Raw genomic sequence first — 22,355 nt, 5'->3', positions numbered from 1 at the left:
GATTCTCAAGGGCACTGTTACAGTTCAGAATCCATGAGAGGGAGCAGAGTCACACAGCGGGTACAGCAGAAAAAAGTCCAGACATCTAGCATGTGCAGTGACTTCATTACAGTTGCTAGAGGTACAACATGTATGTATATTTAACATATACAAACATTAGTATTCTCTGGGAAAAGGGTCATCACTAGTTTTAGAACAGATTTTTAGTAAACGCAGAAAATCTGTTTTTTCTTCTATTCCCTGCTCCTATTTTGTAAGACTCCCTTTCCCCTCTGCTCTTTTCTGCTTCTTTCCTGTCTCAGGCTTCCTTCTTCCTGATCTTCCACTGAAAGTGTGTTGAACCTGAGATTAACTGTGTTGCCCCGCGGTAGGTGGGGCAATACTGCGGAGACAGTAAAAATCCCTTCCTTAAGAACTGAACCCTGATATTTTCTGAAGAACCTAATTAGATTTTTTTTAAAATCCAAAACAAGGAGATGGAGTTGTGAAAGGAAAAGAGGTAAACTGAGTAACTGCCACAGCATTCATGCAGAAATGGGCACAACTGCTCGTACCAGCAGCAAGGCAATAACATCCTGAGTTGTCTCTTGCCCTTTACATTTTCCCTTTCCCCAGACATCTCACTAAACTCAGGCCTGCAACTAAACTTCCACAAAAGTATTTATTTTTTTTAAAGCAAATGCATCATGTTTTGCAAATCTTCTGTCTGGTTTCACATTTTGTTTAGCAGGTACTGTTTGTGAACGTCCACTGAAGGAACACTGTTGAACTCAGAGCCTTCTTTTGATTTAGTCATAAATAATACATTTTGGGCAAGCCAGGAAGTCTCTGCTTTCAATTGCTTTGGCTTTGCAACTTGCTGCTTCTGAAGGGGCAATTGAAGGACAATCATACGATCAATGTTTTGATCTAGAGATGAATAACTGTGTTTGGTACACGAATGACCTAGAACCCAGCTCACCATGGCTGGAAGGATAGAGGGGGAAATGTGTTATCAATGTAAGGAAAGTGGAGCAGGATTTGGCTTAGAAGAAAAGCACAGAACTGTCATTGATAAGGTGGTGTGAAGAAATCCCCAAAAGTCAGAGAGATGCCTGATTCAGAGATTAGAGAGAAGGACATACACATATAACCCACCTTGTTTTATGCAAAGCTAAATTAAAATAAATAAATAAATTCATAGTCATCTCCCTATACGAAAACCTGCTCAGGCTCAGAGAATTTTGTATCAATTTCTAAAAAAAATACTTCCTATAGAGATTTAAACTCACTTTCACTATTAGATTTCTTTTTTTTAATTCTTACCCCAAAATTACATGAGAAATGTTGCTTTACTTCTATCATACAAGAAAACTCTCTTTGAAGAACTTATTTTTTTTGAAGTGGAAACCTCATATTAATGCATCCTTTATATATTCTTTACAGCACTCTTTGAAGGCATATGTTTTGCTTGGTAATTAATTAGTAATTAAATACTTATCATTTTAAGTCCAGAGGAAAATTTTAAAAACTTCATGTCTAGCTGCCAGGAAAGATATTTTGCAAACAACAGTTCCTCTTTTTTTTCCTCCCAGAAAATTAACAAACAAAATTGCTTTCATTTGTACTTGCTGTTGAGGTGAGTCTACTCAAATCACTGATGAAGTTAACGAGGAAAATGTGCTCTTGGTCTGCCAGATGCAGCTGATACAGTTCTCACAGACCTGTTAATAACTCACCATTGGGTTTTTCCCTGTTGCATGAAAAGTGTTGGGCTGAGCACTGCAGTGCAGCAGGATCTGGCTTCATGCAGGTGCCCCCCAGCTTGTGAGGTGCTGGGACCTCACCTATTTCATGCCTTAACATTGGGGTTGCCCTTTCAGAGGGGCTGGCAGATGCATGGTCAGGTAGGACCACCTGGAACTCCTGGTGGGAAGCTTTGCAGGAGAGGTGTGCTGGGTTGCATGATGAGCCCATGGAGACTCCTGGGTGTAGGCAGGGAGCACTTCCCATGTACTTATGTGAGGAGCTACCTCCTTGCCAAAGATAAACAGCCTCAGCATCCTCCAAAGGAAGCTGGGGGCTGTCCAGCCAGTACCTGTTAAACTCTGTGACAGCTAGATCACTGAGAACCTGGTAAACAGTGGACTAAAACATGTTTACAAGAATGTTAAAACACAATAAATAAGAGCCTCTAAGTTGGACCACGTTATTGAACGCAGTGGCTCACATTTAGCTTCTGTTGAGCTATTTAGCCCCAGCTTCAGTCATCTATTGACATGAAATGGTGTTGTGAAATAAATAATACTTCTAATTCTTGCAAACAGAAATTCTTATCCAGCTGTATAAGTTAAGTTTAGTGCATCTGTATGTTTGAGATTATCAGTTGCAATTCAGAGAAACACTGAGTAAGCAATGCACTCTCATCCTGTCCTTGTTTTGGGAAATACGGAGAACTCAGCGCTTGGCACACGATACCCAGAATATGCTTTGTATGCACAGCAGATGGATGTTTCGGTGAAGGTAGACTACTCAATTCCTAGCTTACCCAGAGACTTTCTTTATAGCTGTAGGCAGACTACATTTTTGCTTTTGCCTCAGGTTATCATCTCTAATGTGAATGCAACATTTTACTGTATTGTATTATAACGATGGTGTAAAGCAGTCACATTACAAATAGTGTCATATATTTGCCAGAGTGTAGATGATTGCAGTAAATCAAGCTAGTAAGTAGCATTAATTCTGAATGACAGCTGGGTATTTCTATTGCATGCTGAAATATATTTAACCCATTGTATTGGGAAGAGAGTAGAAAAAAAATTTCAGTAGTTATTCTTGTTCCTTGTACAACGTTTCACTAGCAATACCTTTTTAAAGAAAGCAACTGAAAAGAGTAACTTAATACTATTTAATCTTAAATATCATCTGAAGACCTTGAAGACTATAGCATGTTTTCTAATTATCAAAATGCTCAACTATTATAAAGCTAGTCTTTTCTAGCTGCTCTGGCTCCAAATAAAATCATTCAAATATTTTTGCTTGTACAGTGAACTCATCCTTATTTTAATTTGATTGCAATTCTGTGTTACGGTGTAATGGAACGTTAATTTTTTCAGAGCCCATGGCTCACTTTTTTTCCTATATAAACTGACTTCTTTCAGTATTCATGTTTGATGGAAGAAGAAATCTAGAGAGTATAAAAGGAGGTCATAATCATGATGTTCCAAATGAACACCTATGGCAAAGTGTTTCTGGTTCTACTCACAAGTTCTGCTCAGAGCATTTTAATTTTCTGGCTCATTGTCAGGTGAAGCTAACAGCTTTTAAAGGCACATAAGTCATGTCTCAGTTTGAAACGTCTGTGGGTTGCAATTATTTCTGAGATTAGGCAGGATTTTTAAAACTGTTTTTGTTGTTGTTTAGTTCCCCAAAAGTTAAGCATGTACACTTAAAACTGTATACTCAGCTGGGGTAGACAGTTTTAACAGAACAGCTATGAAGGATGTATTTCTTAGCTTCAGATTAATCCTGAGGCTTTGCAGTATTAAGTACAGTTGCCTACTCACCATATTGCAAAGGAAAAGACTATTTGATGCAAAGAAAGAGTTTGGGTTTTATCTTTTCAGCAGGCTAAGACACGTTACCATTTGTTAACAGCTTACAAGAATTTCAGGATGGTTCTCTCAGTCTGAGTTAAAAGAGCCTGTTTTTGTACTGCAAGGACACCTCAAGGTCCTTTGGATATTTCATGATGATAAAGGGAGATACAGTAGTTCCCCTCTTGCTGGTTGAATGCAAAATAATGTGACTTAGCTCAGAGGAAACATGAGTAAAAGGCACATTGATATACAGGAAATTCCTTTTAGACATAAGACAACACCTCTTCATTATGAGGACAGTTAAACAGTGGCCCAAGTTGCTCAGAAATGTTGGAGAGTCTCCATTCTTGGAGATAATCAACACTTACCTGACCATGGCCTTGAGAAACCTGCTGTAGCTGGCACAGCTCTAGGCAGAGGGGCTGGGCAAGATGATCTCCAAAGATGTCTTCTATCACCAACCATCCTGAGACACTGTGGAGGAGAAAAAAACAATAATAAAGCTGGAATTGAAAACTACCACTGATTTTTACGAGGGGAAAACAGGCAAGAAGTGACTTATAATTTTGCTGGGCACCAAACTGTGATTTAGTTTGCTATGAATACAGGCCTGTCTTATAGCTGCTAAGAGTCTCTTCTGACAACATCTTTTTGACTTGGTATTCTAGCTGCTTTGACTGACGCACAAATAGTGTGAATGGTTCAGAAAAGTTCAAAAACCACCAGTGCAAGAGGAGAGAGCAGAATTAGTGTGCAAATTTTGGTTTAATAATAACCTTCAAAGTGGGGGAAGAACTTTAAAAGCAAAAGCCTATGGGATATATGCTGAAATGGGATTATCCAATTTTGTATTTAAGCACTATCATAGGAAAATTCATTCTGCGCGATCCTTTCTGGTATCTGCATATTGGAATAATGTTAGAGGGCAGTAAAAAGGGGAGGCTGAAGGGAGCATACAGCAGAATCCACTTCTAGTGGTCCCACTGGATTTGGATGAGTGTTCAATGGGACAGCAATTCCAAAGACAACAGGATCTCAAATGGTGATGACGCTAGTTTCTTGCTCAAGCGTCAATGACGCTTGTACAACAATCACATAGGTTAGTCTGTCTCTGTGCAAGAGACTTTTTTTTTCACCTTAGTACCAGGGTTCATTATTTACAGTGGAGAATCAGAGCATTGGATATATATCCAGTGCAAGATTTTGAGAGAGATGCTTGCTGTCGTTACAAGATCTGCTACGAGACTAGAATTAAAGACTTACTTAGCAGGTGTTGAAAGCAGGCCACCAGCAGCAAACACTTAACTCCTCTAAAGTTAACATTTTTTAAAACTTATTTTCTTTATAGGAAGATGTGGATGTAAGCGTTGGCTTAATCATAGAATGGTTTGGGTTGGAAAAGACCTTAAAGACCATCCAGTTCCAACCCCCTGCCATGGACACAGACACCTTCCACTAGACCAGGTTGCCCAAAGCGCCAACCAATCTGGCCTTGATATTAATGACCAAAACACTCATATTAGACAGGATCTCAGTGGAGCTTGACAAGTTCAAACTGAAGAGACTAAAGTGAAAACATACTGTTTGGGAGGCTAGGGAACCCTATTCTGATATTGCGGAACAGTTTTTATTTCAGTGTCTTACCAATTGGTATTTATGCTTCACAGCCTCACAATAAAGAAACACAAATGCACTTACTGGAATGAGAATAGATGAAATACAGTAAGGAAAAGTGAGCTGAGAGAGAAGATCAACCATGTAAAGGCTGCAATGAATCTTTCATATAAAAATTTGTCTCCTTTGCAGAGTTTTATCTCCAAATTGCTCACCTTTACCACATAATTTTCTAGCTATGGTTGAAATTGGGATATAAAAAATAAAGCATTTTTGTTTTCTTCAAGAAACAAGAAGATATAACTTGAACTTTTTTCTGTTCAAAGTCACCAGGAATGTGAACTTGGTGTAAGCCTCATCTAAAGCCCACAACAAGGATCAGAAAATTGCGGATCAGAAAATTGCCATTCAATACTTTGATTTTATTCATTGTGTGAGCTTTTTCTTTGTTTTGATTTGTGAAAATTTTAACACTCTTAATCTTCTCCCTGGAGTTTATTCTGAACTTGTTTAAACACATTCCAAAACTCACTGCTTGGGAAGAAATCCGCTGAACCTGCTGAATTTTGCTTCATTATACTAAACCTTGTATTTTGCATCTGGCCCTGGTTAGGTGCAGCTTGACTTTTAAAACAAACAAAATATCCTAGATACATTTGCACCTGATCTGAGCTTAATGCAGAAAAGTTCATGAACCCTGCTAGGAGCTCTAATTTTGTAATGAATGCAGATAAGTTTTACTTGGCACGGTTTTGCTTCAAATATGATGGCTTAATTTTTAGATATATTGGAATGGAAAAATCTACACACAACCACTTCTGAAGTTATGCCAGCACAAACACATCGCTAATTCTTGTCATTTGGAGCTTAAAGTTAGAAATATCCAAGCTGATAAAGGAAAACCCAGAAGGTTTACACAATTATGTGAAATCTGTCCTGTTTGTGATATCATATGATTTAGAATTCTGAATAGAAGTGTTTTCTGTGCTATGCTTGAGCTAATCCAGAGATGACAAACTGTCGCATTTGTCCTTTTAAAAGACCTAAAAAGTAAAGATCAAACAAGTCTTGTGGATGACTTAGGAAGTGTGAATTTGGATATGCGTTGCACCACAGCACAGAACCAGGATGGGTCCACAAATAAATAAAACCCATGGTGCTCATTATTACACTTTTCCTTTTTCTGTGCTTTTAGGAAAGAGCTTATATCTGGCTCTTATTTCAGAGCTTGCTTAGGTTCTGCCTACCCCTTTCAAAAGAGTCCTCCTGCTTTGATGTCATGCTGTCTACCCAGATTGCCAGAAGACTTTCAGTTGCAAATGCAGGTGTTTTCAACTGTTATATGTAGTTGTATTATCATTTCAATCAGAAGTGTATTAGGAGAACACTTATTTTACATAGAGAACAAAATAGGAATAATTGGCAAGGTAGCACAACGTACATAAAGATGATGAGATGCATTTGTCAATGGAGGAGATAGGTTTGCATCTACATTGTTGCTTTCTGTGATTTATATATATACATTTAACCTTTAGAGCACTGCTTTTCTAAGAGACTACGTTGCCCATCATGCTGGTATCTGAAACTAAGTATGGCTTTTGAGAAGTACAATTATTTTTACAGATAGCATCTAGAAATTATTATTGCATATAAGGGCTATTTGCTACCTGCTGTTTTTTCCTATTTTTTTTTTAGTATTAGTACTTGGGGAAACCGTCACTTGCAAAAGCCAGGTCTTTGAGCTGCTGAACGTTATCTGAAATGTAAGTGAATAGGTCTGCACCTCAAGGGCAATTTTGAGGCTTGTCACACAGTAAAATGTACACTTTAGGCAGTAACCCTGCCCTGATGCCACTAGCTGTGGCGGGCTTTCTGCTCAGCCCATGCACTTCAGAAACGGGGACAGAGTATTGCCGGTAAGAAAGAGTGAGGCAGTACAAAAGCGAGTGACCTGGGATGTAAATCGGCTGAGGGAGAATCAGTGTGGGGGAGGATTAAAAGGAGGGTTGGGAAGGTAAGTAAACACTACAAAAGGAGATAAAATGGCAAAGAAAACCGTTTTTGTTTCTGCTTCTCCTCACACACTTTTCCTGATATTTCTTCTTTCCCATATCAGCTTTCCCTACGTGGAAGCTAATTGCTGTGTATTCCCATCTTCCAGGACACCCTGATGGTCTTCCATTTTCTGAATATCTAGAAACCCTGTAGGTTTTGTATTTGTTAATACAAACGTAGTCTTGGGCTGTTTAAATGACAGTAAGCGCTTCCATGATTTATATAGCTCAAAGGTTCAGAGGGATCTTTTTGATGTGTGCACTAGCTCATCTATCAGACTTTACACTTAGGGCTTTTTGAAAATGGATATTCTAATTACCAGTCTTGAGGGCTTTTGACTCTTCTTTTATTTCTTCTTTTCTACAGAAGCCTCAGCAGCATGGTAGCGGGAGATGGGCATCTCTCTCCTGCAGCTGCCTCCTCACGTTTGTAACACAGGTGGTGAGGCTGGTGAGGCATGTTGTTTTACAGTTCCAGATTGTGCCCAATGGGAACTGGGGTCTGTCAAGTCCGATGTCTGATGCCGGTCAAGCAATAGCAAGTTATCTCATCCACACAGATTTGAGAGAACTCTTCCTTAATGGCAGATCTCATTTTGACTTCTGGAAAATGTTTAAGTTCAGGGTCCTGGTTTTAAACAAAACAGCTTTTCAAAAGTTCTGGAGAGTGAATGATGCAGTAACATTTCTGGTATCTGCTAAGCATGCTTTGTTGGCTCTTGCTGGTTTCCTGGCCCTACTAGACATGTTCTTTGGTAGTAAACTACCATACAATTACATTGGTTGAAAAAGTATCTCTTTCAATCTGTGTTTAATTTTCTAAATTATAATGTCATTAAATGCCTCCTTGTTTTTTATGCTATGAAAACAGGAGAACCAGAATTGCTGTTCTTCTCAACTTTTTCTAGACGCTTACTTTTAAACTCCTTGTCTCTGTTTTCTTAGGTGAAGTTTTTTCCACTCTCTGCTCAGATGTGCACCTTTCCACACTCTTAATGATTCATCCTTCCAATTCTGCAGTACCTTGAAGTGGGATAACCTGTACTGTCCTTCTTCCGCATGAGTTCACACCACCAAAAGTAGAGCACCAACACTGATTTGGGGATGGCTTAGCCAGTCAGAGCTTCGTGTCTCTCTCACTTAGGTGCTCCTCTCTATTTTAGCCTTTCCAGGGTGCAGTGGGTGCCACACTAAATTTTCTGACGGTTTATTCCACACTGCCCATTCTGTGCACAAAGGTGACTTCAGCTAACCTGTCTTTTTCTTTAACTCTCTTCCATACACAAAACAGAAAAAACTTCCCAGATATTAGGGGTCCGATGGCAATTATTCAAAACAAATAGGAGAGATGTTTTTCATTGATTCTTTCTTTCTTCAGACCGTATTTATTCGCTCCATGAGTGTTTGTATTCAGGATTCTGGCTTTATAGGAAACAGCTTTTCAAAAGTTCAGGCGAGTGAACGATACAGTTACCTTTCTGGTTTATTCACTCGGTGAGCGAACAAGCGTAGAGCCAGAAACAGACTAATGGGAGGAGAAGCGATTTCCATGGTAGAATTAACAGTTTAAATAGCCCCTACTTCTGCTGCGCCTGCAAGGCCGTAGAGGAGCTGCTCTTGCCAGGACGATGCGGTGCCTGGGGGCTGCCCGGGGAGCTCCCGAGCTCGGTGACACCGAACGCCTCGCTTTTCCGTTAACCGCGTTAAGCCGTCACTGGCAGCCCTCAGACCGAGACGCCTCAGCCATTTTGGGTCGAGTTGCTGGCATTTCTGGGTGCTGCTGCTGAGGCGAGGCTCGACTGGGCAGAGCTCAAGCCCGGGCCGAGCCGTGAGGGCTGCCTGACCGTTACCCGCCTCGGGGCTCGGCCGTTACCCGCCTCGCGCTCCGGCCGTTAGCGGGGCGTCACGAGCCCCTCAGCCGAGGCGCCCCGCTCCCGTTCCCGCCCCGCACATGCCCAGTGGCCGGGCGGGCGCCGGCCGTGAGTCAGTGGCGGCGCGGCTGACGGGGTAGGGGCGGGCCCGGCGCGGAGGGCGGCCCGGCCCGCCCTGCCCGGGCGATGCCTCAGCGCGGCGGCAGCGGGGGGGCGGGCGGGTAGAGGGGCCGCGGCGCTGCCTCTCCCTGCCCGCCGCCGGCCCGCCCTCCGCCCCCCTCCTTCGCCCCCCGCCCCGGTACCCGCCTCAGCCGCCGCTGCTCCGGGCAGGGAGGAAGGGCCGGGAGCCGCCTCCCGCTGCCCCCGGCCGCCCCCTCCCCATCCCTCCCCATGCAGCCCGGCCCGCTGCCGGCAGCCCTCCCCGGGGGGATGTATCCGCGGCCGCTGCCGGGATAACCGGCGCCCCGTCCGCCCCCGTCCCGGACGGAGGATGCTGCCCGCGCCCGTGCCGCGGCGGGATCCGACTCGGGCAGCAGCGGCCGCGTCCCCCCCCTCGGCTCCGGGAACCGCCGCCGTGGAGAGATGACTTCGAGGCACCAGGCGGACTGGATCCCTTACAGGTGAGCGGCCGCTGCGGGAGGGGGGCCCCGCGCCCGCCTCCCGACTCGGGCCGGTGCCGCTCCGCCAAGTTGAGGGGCTGCTCCCCGGGGGGAGCCGCCAGCCGCGGGCAGGGGCTGCCCCGCCGCCGGCAGCGAGGGCGGCTCCCCCCGCAGCCCCGGCCCCGCAGGGCACCCGCCGCCCCGGGTGCCGCCGAGAGCGCGGAGCGGCAGGGCTGGGCTGGGCACGGCACGGGCGCGGCCGCCGGTCCCCGTGAGCGCGGAGCGGCCGGCGCTGCCGCCATGGCGAGCAGCGGGATCGCCATGGTAGCGCCCGGCGGGCGGCTGCCATTGGCTCCGCCGTTGCCATAAGCTACCGGGGCCGCCGCGGCCGCTGCCCGGGAGCCCCGTGCGTCAGCGGGAGCCGGCCCGGGGTGCGGGGAGCATCGGCACCGCCTCGCTTCGCCTCGCCTGGCCTGGCGGCGCTGGGGCCGCCCCGGCCGGGCCCCCCCTGCTTGCCCCGGGCCGGGCGGCGGCGCGGCTGCGACCCGGGTGAGCCGAGGGGTGCGGAGCCCCGGGGGGACGGCCTGTGCCGGGGAGCGACCGGAGCACCGCTTCCCAAGCTGCCGCTCGGGCTGGCGGCCCTACGGCTCTGTTTTTCTATTTCAAGTCTTCTTTTCAAACGAGGCTATTGCAAGAAGAGATCTCGCGGTCGGGAGGGGTGCGCTGGATAAGGCAGCACAGCACGCTTGGTGCGTTCCTTGGTTGTAAATAAAGCCACGCGGGTACACTCGCGCGCAGCACTTCGCTTATTAGCTCTAGAGAAGCGGGAGCTTAAAAATATTTACGGAGCGCGTTTTAAAACAAAGGCAGCTGTTCGAGCAGGTCAGTTGCAGTTTGCCTCATTCTAAACGACGGTATTTGTAGCGACCATATGCCACAGCGAGTTCAACCTAAACACAAATAAAGCACTCCCTGATACAAAGAAAAAAAATGATGGGCACACAAGCAGAAGGCTGTTGTTTTAATCTGTGTGCATGATCGTTCAATAGAGGAATCAGAAAGAATGAAAACTGATTACAGTGAACCCAAGAATATTGCTGCTCTCTCCAGCAGCTCTTTCAGAGCACACGTTTTAAAAAGATGTAAGGAATTGGCAATAAGGCTTCAAAAATGACTAGCTGATGCATTCTGATGCAATTTGAAGCCAATGTAATGAAGGCAAAAATACCACAAGAACAGCTGTTCATGGCTCTTCCCAGCAGCAGCTTAACTGTTTGCCTCTTCTCTCCCTATACACAAGGCTCTGCAGAGGCCAATACTAAAAGTTTGCTGGGTTTGTAGCAATTGCTTAGAAGAAGGAGATAAAGCATCTTTTTTCTTTCTGTTCAGTGCAGTTCAGAGAAGCAAGCAGAGACAAAACAGTAGATCTTCAGAGAAACACTGATGACAATAGTTGTATTTTTTCTAATACGGTATTCTTCATGAATGTTAACCATGTGTTTATGGCCAGCAACTGCTAAGAAGCCCCTCAAACCAAAAGGCAAACAAACCATGCTTCTGCTCTGACGTGTCTTGGTTTAGACTTCTACTATAATTTGAGCTCTCTCAAGGGAGTTGGCTTATTTTTCCATCTACAGAGAGCTAATTCCAGAGCCAGAGGTTTGTCTCTGCAAATCTTGCTGAACATGCATCTTCCAGGATCCCCTAAACATGCCTATCTGGGAAACAGTAGTCTCCAAATGTGTATATAATTGCCATTATGTTTGAAAACATTTTATTTGTAAATTAGGTCAAAGTAGCCTTTTGTGGAAGTGAAACATGCAAAGTGAGGGAGCAGCCAGGTGTACACCCCTTGGAATACTTCATCTTCTCTCTGGGAGCAAACTGCCTCGTCCTTACTTGCCTTGTTGCTTCAGATTCTTGTTTGCTGTAGCGAGTCCCATAGCTGCAGACTCTGAGAGATCAGGGGCCTGTTCTTTGCCCCCTTTATGGCCTGGACGGCATGTGACAGCCAGCAGTGCTGCTGCGAGGGTGGGGGACAGGACGCAGGCTGTTGGGCGTGCCGAAGTCTGTAGAGAAGTAGGAGACAGCCTGAGCCTCACTGATGCACTCTGTGTTAGGAGATGCTGCAAGCCATTCTCTGAGCTAGGCAAAGCTGTTTCAACATTAGCACAGACTTTAAAATAGCAGCGTGACTCCTAAACCTACATTGTTCCTCCTTGAGTGTATGCGCAGCTATATACCTGAATTAACTCAGAGAAGTGTTTTTTCCTTTAGCAAAATGTAACAGTTTTCCTTACAGTGACATGATCCAGAGGGAGTCAGTTCTGCGTGTCTTGCACAACTCTTTAAGCAATATGTCCAATATGTGCAATATGTTATGTGTTTAAGCATGTCCAAAACTCACAAATCAGATTATGCTCTTAAGATGCTGAGAACATTTTGGGTGAGTTAACAAAAAACATTAAACAATTCTTTCAGTGTTAGTGCAAGCATTTTCATACTAAGGTGTATGAAAGGTTCATATTATTTGTGTGTTTCAGCATTTTGCCCTAAATGCATTTTCTTCTCTTCTGCATTCTGTTTTTGAAACACTAATAGTCATAGGATAGGAGATTCAAGTTTGCTAATGTTATGAAATATAATTAAGAAATGATTTTTTAAATACATTGCATATATTTTCAAAAAAAAAAGCTATTTCATAGATAGAAATTCAAGCATATGATTAAGCCCTTACTTACATGACTACACGCCAGGTATACTTGCCTACAATTTTCTTTGAAAAAAAAAAAACAAAACAAAAAAACTGAAACCATTTTAAGAATATCTCTGTCATTTATTACAAAGAATCAAAATAGTTCAGATTTAAGTAAAAAATCATTTGTAGCTCATGTACTCTTCCCTCCTTCTCCCTTCCATAAAGGTGACTCCGGATGGCCATTGGGAGTAAGGGAGAACTTCTTTAGGATTTGCATTCTCAAGCATGGTGGTATTTTGCTTTGGGATCCTTTAGCAGTTTCCAGTAGAAAATACACAGCAAAAATGGATGGAATCATTACCGATTCAGGGAAGTTCATTTTTTTAGTTTAGAAATATGTTTCAGTTTCACATTGTTTTCCTGAACTCATTTTTAATGTAGGGAATTTCTGAAATCAAGATATTCATTTTTATTTTATGCTGTTGTGCCTCAAATAAGTAAGGACGTTCCCCATACTACTTAGCTACAGTTAAAAGAAGCTGTTGCCGCCTAAGATAAAAGCATCAATATGCTTGGAGTAAGGTCCTAGTGCCTATTATTACTATGTTCTTACTCGCTTCTTTAGCAATAAGTCTTCATACTGTACCTCTTAAAGCAGCCTTTATAAAACTATCTAAGCTGTTTAATGAGAAATATATAAAGACTTTCAGCTGAAAAGTGTAGGACCCATAGGAGTAAATTTGCCGCCAGTCCCCTGGGATCGCTGCACAGCGCCTGTGTGCTTCTGGGAGGATTTGTGGGGACAGAGCTGCTGCGGCCGGCAGGAACCCGCGGGCTGTGCCACGGGGTACACGTTGAGTAGAAGGCACTGTATGAAGCGATCCGCAGCGTGCTTACGCAGTGGCATCGTGCCTCTTGATATATACAGGGTGATAATAATAATATACGTAGTTTTATGCATGACATTTTTTAGGAGGCTCAATTTTCCTAGCTTTTATGAATTTGCTCTGAAGTTTTAAGGTTGTGCTTAGAAATTGCAGCTATAAAGAGTCGCTACATATTTATTTGCAAGGTGAGGGACTGCAGTCGGATGAAAATTGTGTTGGAGCAGAGCTGTGTTGTAAATTCATGAATCATAGCAATTAGAGCAGCTAAGAAGATTTCTGAAAGCGTGATGTGTAAACAAGTTCTGGAACGGGAATGCACATGAAGATGAAGGGTGTCCCACGCTTGTTTCTACGTGCTTTTTGAAATACTGGTATAATATCTATCTTAAGGGCAGCAGCACAGGTAAAGTGCTCACCCCCTCTGCAAGGTGCAGTTTGTGATGGTGAGTGCATCACAGCGCAGGCAAGCTTGCTCTCAGCTGCCTCCTGTGGGGAATGGCATTGATAATTTATAAGAGCTTTGCTTTTTCGAAAGGAAAAGGTACAAAGAACATGTGTCTGCTCTGCTCTAAATTAGGCTGTCTTGTCTCAGGTTATTGCTATGTATAAAATTAGCCTGGTCACGAGCTGTTAACGCATTTAAGTTAGAGCTCTCTCTTAGTGGGGGTCTGTGCTCATATATAGGTGTTACTGTCACAGTGCGTAGCGGCTCCAGCTGAGATCAAAGCCTTGTTGTGCCTGGCATCGGTGGTAGGGAGCTGTACAAGCACGTCGTCAGAGGCAACTGCTACCCTGAAGCCCATAGCCTACATCAACCAGGCAGGGAGCAGGGGGAGGGAAATAAAATATCGCTTCAGTTTTGCCGGTGAGGGAAATAAAGACCAATGGAGGTTGTAGGGAATTGGCTCACATGGAAATGGGGCACAGCTCAAGGGAGATCAGCAACTGAGCTGGGAGTGGAACCGAGTCACCCTGTGCTTTGCAGTGGGCTGGAGGGGGATCTGAGTCGGGGGGTGAGGCTGAAGGGACTGTTCTGCCTCGAGCAGGGTACGCTTTGGGCCGTGAGACAGACAGTGACTGCCCAGCTGCCTTGTAGGGTTCTGACCTCCAGCCACCTTTGCGGTATCAACATCCAGGCTGAGAGTAAAACTCATTTCATAATAGGCCAGTGGGTTTCTGGTAGTGACAATTGTTTGCAGATTTCTGGCAGTGACAATCGTTTGCGAGCCATCTGTGCCAGATTTGGGTTGCAGACGGAAAATGGATATGAAATGTTATGTCTCTTCTCTCAGCTCCCCGAGTCAGACAGTTTTGACTCTTACGCCTGAGGGTTTTTGGACTTCCCTTAAAGCTGCCTGCATTTAGACGTGCAAGCAGCAGCTTTTCTGGAAGGTGGTACTTTCTATTAGTAACTAAAAATTGTCCTTCTAGAGAGCTGGATTCTTTTCACACTTCCTCCTTGTTCCTCTTTCCTTCATGCTGATGACTTTATTTTCTAATTCAATTTTTTCTGTTCTTTCTCTTTATGAACAGATTTCTTTGTGCCATTTGTCCCTAAATCTTGCTGTCCTCGACTATCTTTGTTTCCTTCTCTCTTTCCCACTTTCAGCTTGCTTATGACAATAGAATTGTGTCTTGCCAGCTGCATGGTGCCTGCAAATCTCCTTCTCTGTAAATGTCTTTATTTAATTTGTATTTCATTATTTGTGACTTTTGAATAAATCCACCCTAACTTCTCATTGTATTACCTAAGTAGTTAGTACAGCTTGCAATTTTTTTAAAGTTTATTTTTTTTTTTTTCAGATTATTAAGAGTTAATTTCAGTATTTGCAGCAATTTATTCTAAGGTTCTTGCTGTAAGCAAGTCTGTTAAATCAGTGTTTAGTTTATATCTCACTTGTTGCTGAAGCTCTTGTCGCTGTGATACATGATGGTCAGTACTTGGGATTAGGAGATGCCCTTCTCAGTGATGGTCGGCATTGTGCAAATGGGTGGCCATGGGGAGCTGAAGAACCGTTCTTCCACAGTTTTGCAACCTCTTTAACCAAGACATAGTGGCAGGATGATACCAAGAACTCCTGAGGACTGTCAGCTGAAAATACAGCATCTCTCTGGGTGCTTTGTATCGTGGTAATAGTATGCAGATACACAACGAGACAGTCTTCAGTCTGAAGAACTTTCACTTTAGAAGACAGGTGGAAGAGAAGGGCACAAGGTACACACAGAAAGATCAGGGTGATTGGCTGCATGCTTCTTTTTGCTTTCATATTTGTTATAGATATATGATCATCAGCTTCTTTTGGCTGTCTGTTCTGATCTTAAGAAAATAGGAAGTAAGAGAACAGTCACTTAAATAGATAAAAGTTCTCCCAGAGAAGGGTATATGGAGCATGCAAATGTAACTATAGGACAAGGTGGAAAGACAAGTAATTATTTCGGAAAAGTATGAAGGCACTTTATAAAAGATGGAACCAGTTTCTTTTGCTGACATCAGCTTGTTTTATCTAACACTTGACTTTGACTTTGATTTATATATGTGCAGTAACTGTGGATATATTGTGGGTTATCTCTGAATAATTTTTATGTCTACGTCGTCTAGCTTTGTGACATATATGAAGGTTCAAATGCTTGTTTTACTCTGTAGTTAATTTACTCTATGTATACATATTTTATTCTTTTACATTAATAAGAAAATAAAATATATTTTTACTTTCCCTTTCAGAGATTGTAGCAGAGATGGCTTTCACATTTTCAGATTGCAAATAAATTGGGAGATTACCAATTTATTTATTATTTATCCTTAAAAGGAACAAGTGACCCAATTTAAAAGGCTTCCTTTGGGGAAATGCAGTATGGCCTTGTGCAGGAGAGAACAGTAGCTGCTTCTGCCAGTACAAGAACCTTGCAGATCTTGGATGCTGTCTCTGTGCAGCCAGACTACTGCCCTTATATCCAGAGATAGGAATGCCGTATTATCGCACACCACCCTTTGCCTTACATGTAATTACACCTGGTTACTTGCTGGAAGGAGTCACAAAGAGGTGCTGTGAGAGTCTTTCAGTTGACTTTGAAGGGAACTGCGTTGGTTCCAAAACCTTTTCCTGAGCTCGTGTTTTAGCTGAGCGAGTAACGACCAGCAGCCTATAATGCATTGATGTCAATGTGTGAGCACTCTGTGTTCATGACCAATGTACTGATCCGTCTCTCTGACAACTTGAGTGGCCGAGTCATTCTTCCATGGAGTTTTAACTTGAGTTCTCAGGTGCTTACCCAAATTTAGCCTTGAATTGTAGATTTCAGTGGAAATCTCATGATTCCTGTTGAGATGCATGTTAACACAACTCTGTGAATATTGTAATTCATAATTAATATAACTCCTTTGACACGGGTAATGAAACCACAGCATGAAGTTTTTAATGGTAATTTTAATTGTAATCATAGTTCTAACTACCTGCAGGTGAGAAATTACAAGATGAGGAAATGCCTTGATTAACTTCAAATGATGACTAAGTTGGAAATTGTATCTGCAAGTGAAATACAGGGTTTGATCCATGTTTAGCAAAAGGATCAAAACAGATCTGTCTTCCAAATTGGGTATCAGTTTGAAAGCAAAATGAATAAAGCTAAAGGCTAGGTATTTCCATTAACGCATACCTGTGCTACAGCACAAAGTGTAAGGAAAATTAATCTTTTTTTTTTTTTCCAGAGTAGTTTGTTGCTAACTGATTCTAATACAGCAGCATTTTCATTTGACTGCAGTAATAAAAAAAATAATACTGCAAGGTGTCGCAATTCTCACTTCTGCAAACTTGAGGAAAATATTGGATGTATTGTAGAAATTAACAGGTAACTTGTCTGGATGATGACTTGGACTAATTGCCTAGTTCAGGTTGAGTGGCAGCTGAAAAACTGAGACACTTACTATACCTTGGAATGCATCCTACCAATTTTGGTAGATGTAAATGCCAAGACTCAAGCCAGGAGTATGAATTTTCTTTAAACAAGCTTTACCAGACTTAGGTGAAGTTCTATACGTCTACCTAAAATTTTAGGTCAGGTATATGGGGAAATAATTCATCTTCTGGGACACTGCATCTGTAGAGCAATGTTAAGTGACATTGAAGATGTCTATACACACCAGTGAATCAGACCCTGGTAACTGATTATTCAAAGGTCCTGAATTTTAAATCACTTCACTGGCTGTTGCTGCAGATTTAACAAGTGAAGTACAAGGTCTTAGACAAAGTTTTTGTGCTGGCCCTAGAATAACTCTAGCTTTGTTTTATGGCCTGCCCTTAAGGCAGAGCTCAGGTGCCTCTGCATTTGGTGCATCATTAGATCTCCGCAATGATATAGATGTGAAGAACCCTATAGCTTTATAGCTTTGCTTGGTGGAGAATTGGTTAAATTCTTTCCTTCTGTATATCTCTGTGGTATGTCCATGCTGCATACTGCAGTGCAGTAGAGAGGCACTTGGACGAGCTGCATGTGAGCTAACGCAGATCTTGAAAGCTGCACAATATCAAAATGCAGAAGTGATTTACTCCTTTGAGGAGCAATGCAGTTCCACCTGTGAGGAGCTATGGATTACGGTAGTTAAACTTTTTCCAGTATGAGTTAGGTTGTTTTCAGCTAGCTCAGTATCAGAGCACAGATCACAACGTAGGTGTAACTTTTAATTTAAAATTCATTACTTGGTTTAAAGTGGGAATGTTAATTTTTGGCTCTTACGATCACTAGACACCCTATCATGATCTACCTAATCTAGGCTCTGGCTTTTCAGAATATGAGGTTAATTCTTTTTGGATATGCCAGGTATATTAATTATGGAACAATATATTAATACCCAGAGAAACTAAGCCATCATGTCAGTGCAAAAAAGATCAGATATCAAGACATTGCTAGATGCTTGAGGCATCCTTGAAGATGGATGCTAGCTACTAAACACAATATAGAATAGTATTCTGGTACTATTGAAGCATCTCAAAAAATTGGTAATTACTTAGTTCAGCTCGAATATCACTCACAGATTTTAAAGATCAACAAAAAACAACACAGGAGAAGTTAAAATGAAATGAATGGTTCTTCCTTTCTCCCTTCCTTCCATTTTTTCTTTCTGTTTTGATTCTGATGCACTTTCTGTTACTTATTCATTTAATGCTCTATTTATGAGGCTTTGCAAGTTAGAGGTTGCACTGAGTGGTGTACTGAATGGTACGGGAAGGGAAAAAGAATTTTCTCATTCTGTGCACCCTGCATCGGAATGATTTCTAAGATTATTCTATTGAAAACATGATGTCTATGTTTGCATAGGCTGGAAGGTGGGATGTGCAAGTTCAAGTCTCTGACTGGTGTGTTTCCTTCATTAGGAAGGATTTCTAATATCCTGCATGAATGCCTGGACTTTGAGGTTATTTGGTGGTGGTGGGGTGGGCTTGTCCTTTCCTTTTTCTGTCTCAGAAATTTTACCCAGAAACTCTGGAGGTCATTGAGTTTGCAAGATTTAGGTCTGATAAATTGGCATTCATTTTACAAAGACTTCTGGCCAAAAACCCAGTGAACTCTAGACTCGGTATGAAAGATTTTACATCTTAAAAATTAATTTTGCTTAAATTGTAATTTCTGAAAGCCAACATTTCATTGAAGTGATACCAACTAATATAAACCATTTAAAAAAAAAAAAAAAGAAAAAGAAAAAGAAAGGAGTTAGTAAGGCAACTAGGAGCTCATTGGAAACGACCACTCCATTGCTGGACTTTTGGTTTACCGACTGTTTGTTGCATTCCACTAAACTAAAAACAGTTTGAAATAGAAGATTTAAGAATACATGCAGAATAGTTGTATTTTGGCATCAGGTTGCTGTAGGCCTGCAAAGCATAGAGAATAGTACTACATGGTAAGACTTGAAGAATTTATGGCTGGATTTTCAAGACTGCTCAGGTCACTCTGATTCTCTGCTGCTGTTATTTCCTAATCACGAGCCTCTTTGAAAATCTGAAGATTCTGTGGAAAATGTTTAATGTGGTGGAGAGAGAAGGTAGGAGAATGACTATTGTGCTGCCTAGTCAAAAAGGCAAACAGCATATAACACATTGCAGTTTTTATGCGTTGTTTGGCAAGAACAACTCATTCTCATCTGGAAAAGCTTATTCTGAAGAAAAACTTAAGATGTATTACAGGCATAGAAGTTTTCACTGCATTGCATTATGAATTGTAAATACACCCAACGAACAGTGCTAGGAGTCCTCAAAGTAATTCTCTGTGTATTGAAATGAAAACTCAGCCCAAAGGATTTTAGTTTACAGCCAGCTCTGCAATATTGCATTTGCTATGGACAAGCGCTTGGACTAACGATGCTAAACATGACTGCATATTGCAATAAACAGCAATTAGAAAGATGGGGTTGTGTATGATTTTGCTTTTTGTTTTGTATTCAATAACTCCTATCTAATTTTTCATCAAAATGGCTATGATTTTGTTTCCTTATTTTTTATTTTCCATCCATTAGAATAGATCTATAACTAACAATGATTGATTTCCTGTTAATCATTCCCTAAGTTATTTGCTTTGTGAAATGAACAGCATGTGTTTTCTTTTTGCATCACAAAATACCTACCTCTGTATTCTAATGATACTCAATACTTAAGGAAATTATTCAGCTTCTTTCTGTGGCTCTTTCCCATTTGTGCGAGTCCTCTGTATCTGGAAATTGGATCCGTAGTGTTTGTCTGGTGAGCTGTCAGCTTGCTGATATTGGTTTTGGGGAGAGACATGTATGTGCCACTAGGATAGTGCCTGGAGATAACATGGGTTGGATTAAATTTGTCAGTAAGTCAGTGGCAGTATTTCCTTATAATCTTCCATCTCTTTAAAAATTATCTTTTAATGGTGATAAAGCAGATAAATATTTGATGAGGATTTCAGGTCTGTGCTCCCAATCACGAACTGTCACCATAATTATTTCTAAAATAGATTTCAGATTCAAGCCGAGGTCCTTCTGTCAGCACATGGACACAGGGGAGAGCAGACGAGTTCCCAGGGGAGCAGCATGGCTTGCAAACACGCGTTACTTCAGCCGTGTGCACAAGCAGACACTGATTGCCACTGTGGTCGCCGTTGTGGGGCTTGCAAGCCAGAGAAACACACGACATGCTCCCAGTTTGCTGTGGATAAAGATAAAAGCACTGGTAGCAGTACAATGCTATTCCAGAATGGCAAACACTTTTGCAGGGTCAGGTGGGGAAACCTATTGCTGCCTTACGTGTTTCTGGCTTCCTTGTGCCAGCCAACTTTTTTTCTGCAATTCCTGGGCTGAACCATGCATCATCCTGTTCCAGTTTTGGGTAGGTGCTGAAAGATCAAGGAGAGGGAGCTGTCTGCATCTGACAAAAGGAAGCTGAATGACATTTGGTGGGTGATCCTGCAAGCTGAAATGGCTCACCTTGGAACCTTTTATCTTTTTCTCTCCTAATAAATACAAACTCAGGTTGTGAGTGAAAAATGTGTGAATAAGAGTGATCACATGCTGCATTGATTAGACTTTTTGTGCAGTCGGTAATTAGTGTTCAATAAAGAAACCAGAAGGTATACCGGCATATGTTTTTATTTGAGAGGAGTCGAAAAACATCTGCTGATGTGTGAATGTTGATTAGACCCAAAGGGGAATCTTATTTCCCTTTTGTCATTCTTTTTTTTTTTTTTTCCCCCCAGTGATCCAATATCTAAAATGATACTTTCAGCCTTTCTCAAATGCACTTAGAAATAGCTTCCCACAGTGCCAGAAGTGGTTTAATGACAGCTGAAATGGTTAAAAGAGCTCTCCAGCTTTGTCAGTTATGGCTTTTTCTGTCTCAGAGTATGCGCTTGCCTATTATTTCTACTGTTGCCTCCTTTTCCTGGCACACACCAGGTGATTTTTGGTGTGGCCATGACTTGTGAGCTCAGTGTTACCCCCGTGAGCTGGCTGCACTGTAACGGGGTGCTGTGGTGCACCCCTGTCCTGTCTCTACCCTCTCATGCCGCATTTTGGGTGTCGCTCTGGGACATGGTGTGCAGGCAGAGGCACCTTGCCTGGGTTGCAATGGGGACACTACACCTAGAGCAGAAATGTGGGATGGAAGGTCAGCAGCAAGACTGGGGAAGGAATTGTGTTATTACTTATCTTCCACTTCCATCCTTCTTGCCTCTAACACAGACTGTCTTTTTTATTGCTTTTATATTTCTGTTTGCCTGTTCATAAAGAAATCCAGGTAGGGATAATGAGAACTATGCATGTGTAGCCAAGAAAAAAGGAATCCAGGATAGTTTCTTCACAGTGTGCTCAGATTGGAGGGGATCTTCTGCATATACCTGTAAGAAGTGGTCTGAGGATCAACGTAGCTCCTGAAGCCAGGATTCCTCTAGCTGTTGCTCATAATGTGTTTGTAGGTTCTCATTACTCCCCTAATACTGTTGAGTTGAGGCTATTTAAGGTCTTTGCCTCTACATTGCCACCACCTTTTTCATGAGACCTGTTCAACTTGGTGTTTTTGAAGGATTTCCCCCTCTTCAATTTTAGTTGAAATTAATCAACCGGAGAAAAAAAAGAAAAAGATTATGAATGAGTATGTCTTGCTTCCTTAAGAAACCAAGCAAAATCTCAATATACAGATAGTGAATTGTCAGTGAAGGAATTTGAAGTTTGAGTGCTCTGGTCAAATTTTATTACAGAACCACTGCGGAAATGAAAAATCTTCCAGAAACTTCCAGAGATGCACTTGTTCGCTGCTTTCTGCCTACCATCCTTATGCAAAATGCAGCATTAAGATCCATGCTTCCCAGGAGAAAACCTAACCCTCCGATAACTAAATGTTTTGAATGTATTTTTACTTGCATGGTGTGATTTGCTTCCTGTTCTAGGAAATCAGCAATGAGTCTGATAATCACACATTTCTATCCAGATTTTACCCACATTTTAATTGAAAATGTTTCCTATGAGGGAGTTAGCAGGCTGAGCTGTGTGCGCGCTGACAAGGCTGGCTGTGGTGCTTCAGTCCCCAGTGGAGATTGCTTTTG

At 42.4% G+C, this 22,355-nt stretch overlaps 1 protein-coding gene and 1 long non-coding RNA gene across 18 annotated transcripts in view; one reads left to right on the top strand and one right to left on the bottom strand.

Moving 5' to 3' along the window:
- Nucleotides 1-9,098, bottom strand: part of LOC308196645 — an 89,377-nt gene extending 80,279 nt beyond the window's left edge. For all 3 annotated transcript variants that reach the window (XR_013952321.1, XR_013952322.1, XR_013952323.1), the window contains exons 1-2: nucleotides 7,567-9,098; nucleotides 3,947-4,052 (exon numbers count right to left, since the gene is read on the bottom strand). This is a non-coding gene — a long non-coding RNA (uncharacterized lncRNA). The remainder of the gene's footprint in view (nucleotides 1-3,946; nucleotides 4,053-7,566) is intronic.
- Nucleotides 1-22,355, top strand: part of TUB (TUB bipartite transcription factor) — a 148,152-nt gene that overhangs the window by 76,463 nt on the left and 49,334 nt on the right. For 3 of the 15 annotated variants that reach the window (XM_080595832.1, XM_080595836.1, XM_080595831.1), the window contains exon 1: nucleotides 9,282-9,737. The exons of 11 other annotated variants lie outside the window; for them this stretch is intronic. In XM_080595832.1, the coding sequence (XP_080451958.1) occupies nucleotides 9,700-9,737 (38 nt within the window). In that variant the 5' untranslated portion in view covers nucleotides 9,282-9,699. Of the gene's footprint in view, nucleotides 1-9,281; nucleotides 9,738-22,355 lie in introns of those variants that run through there. One more of the 15 variants, XM_080595833.1, reaches the window with a different exon arrangement.

Source organism: Anser brachyrhynchus (genome assembly GCF_964034855.1).
Source record: "Anser brachyrhynchus genome assembly, chromosome: 5".
In the NCBI taxonomy this organism is placed as follows: domain Eukaryota; kingdom Metazoa; phylum Chordata; class Aves; order Anseriformes; family Anatidae; genus Anser; species Anser brachyrhynchus.
The sequence above is the reverse complement of the archived record's forward strand: the minus strand, read 5'-3'. Positions and strand labels throughout refer to the sequence as shown.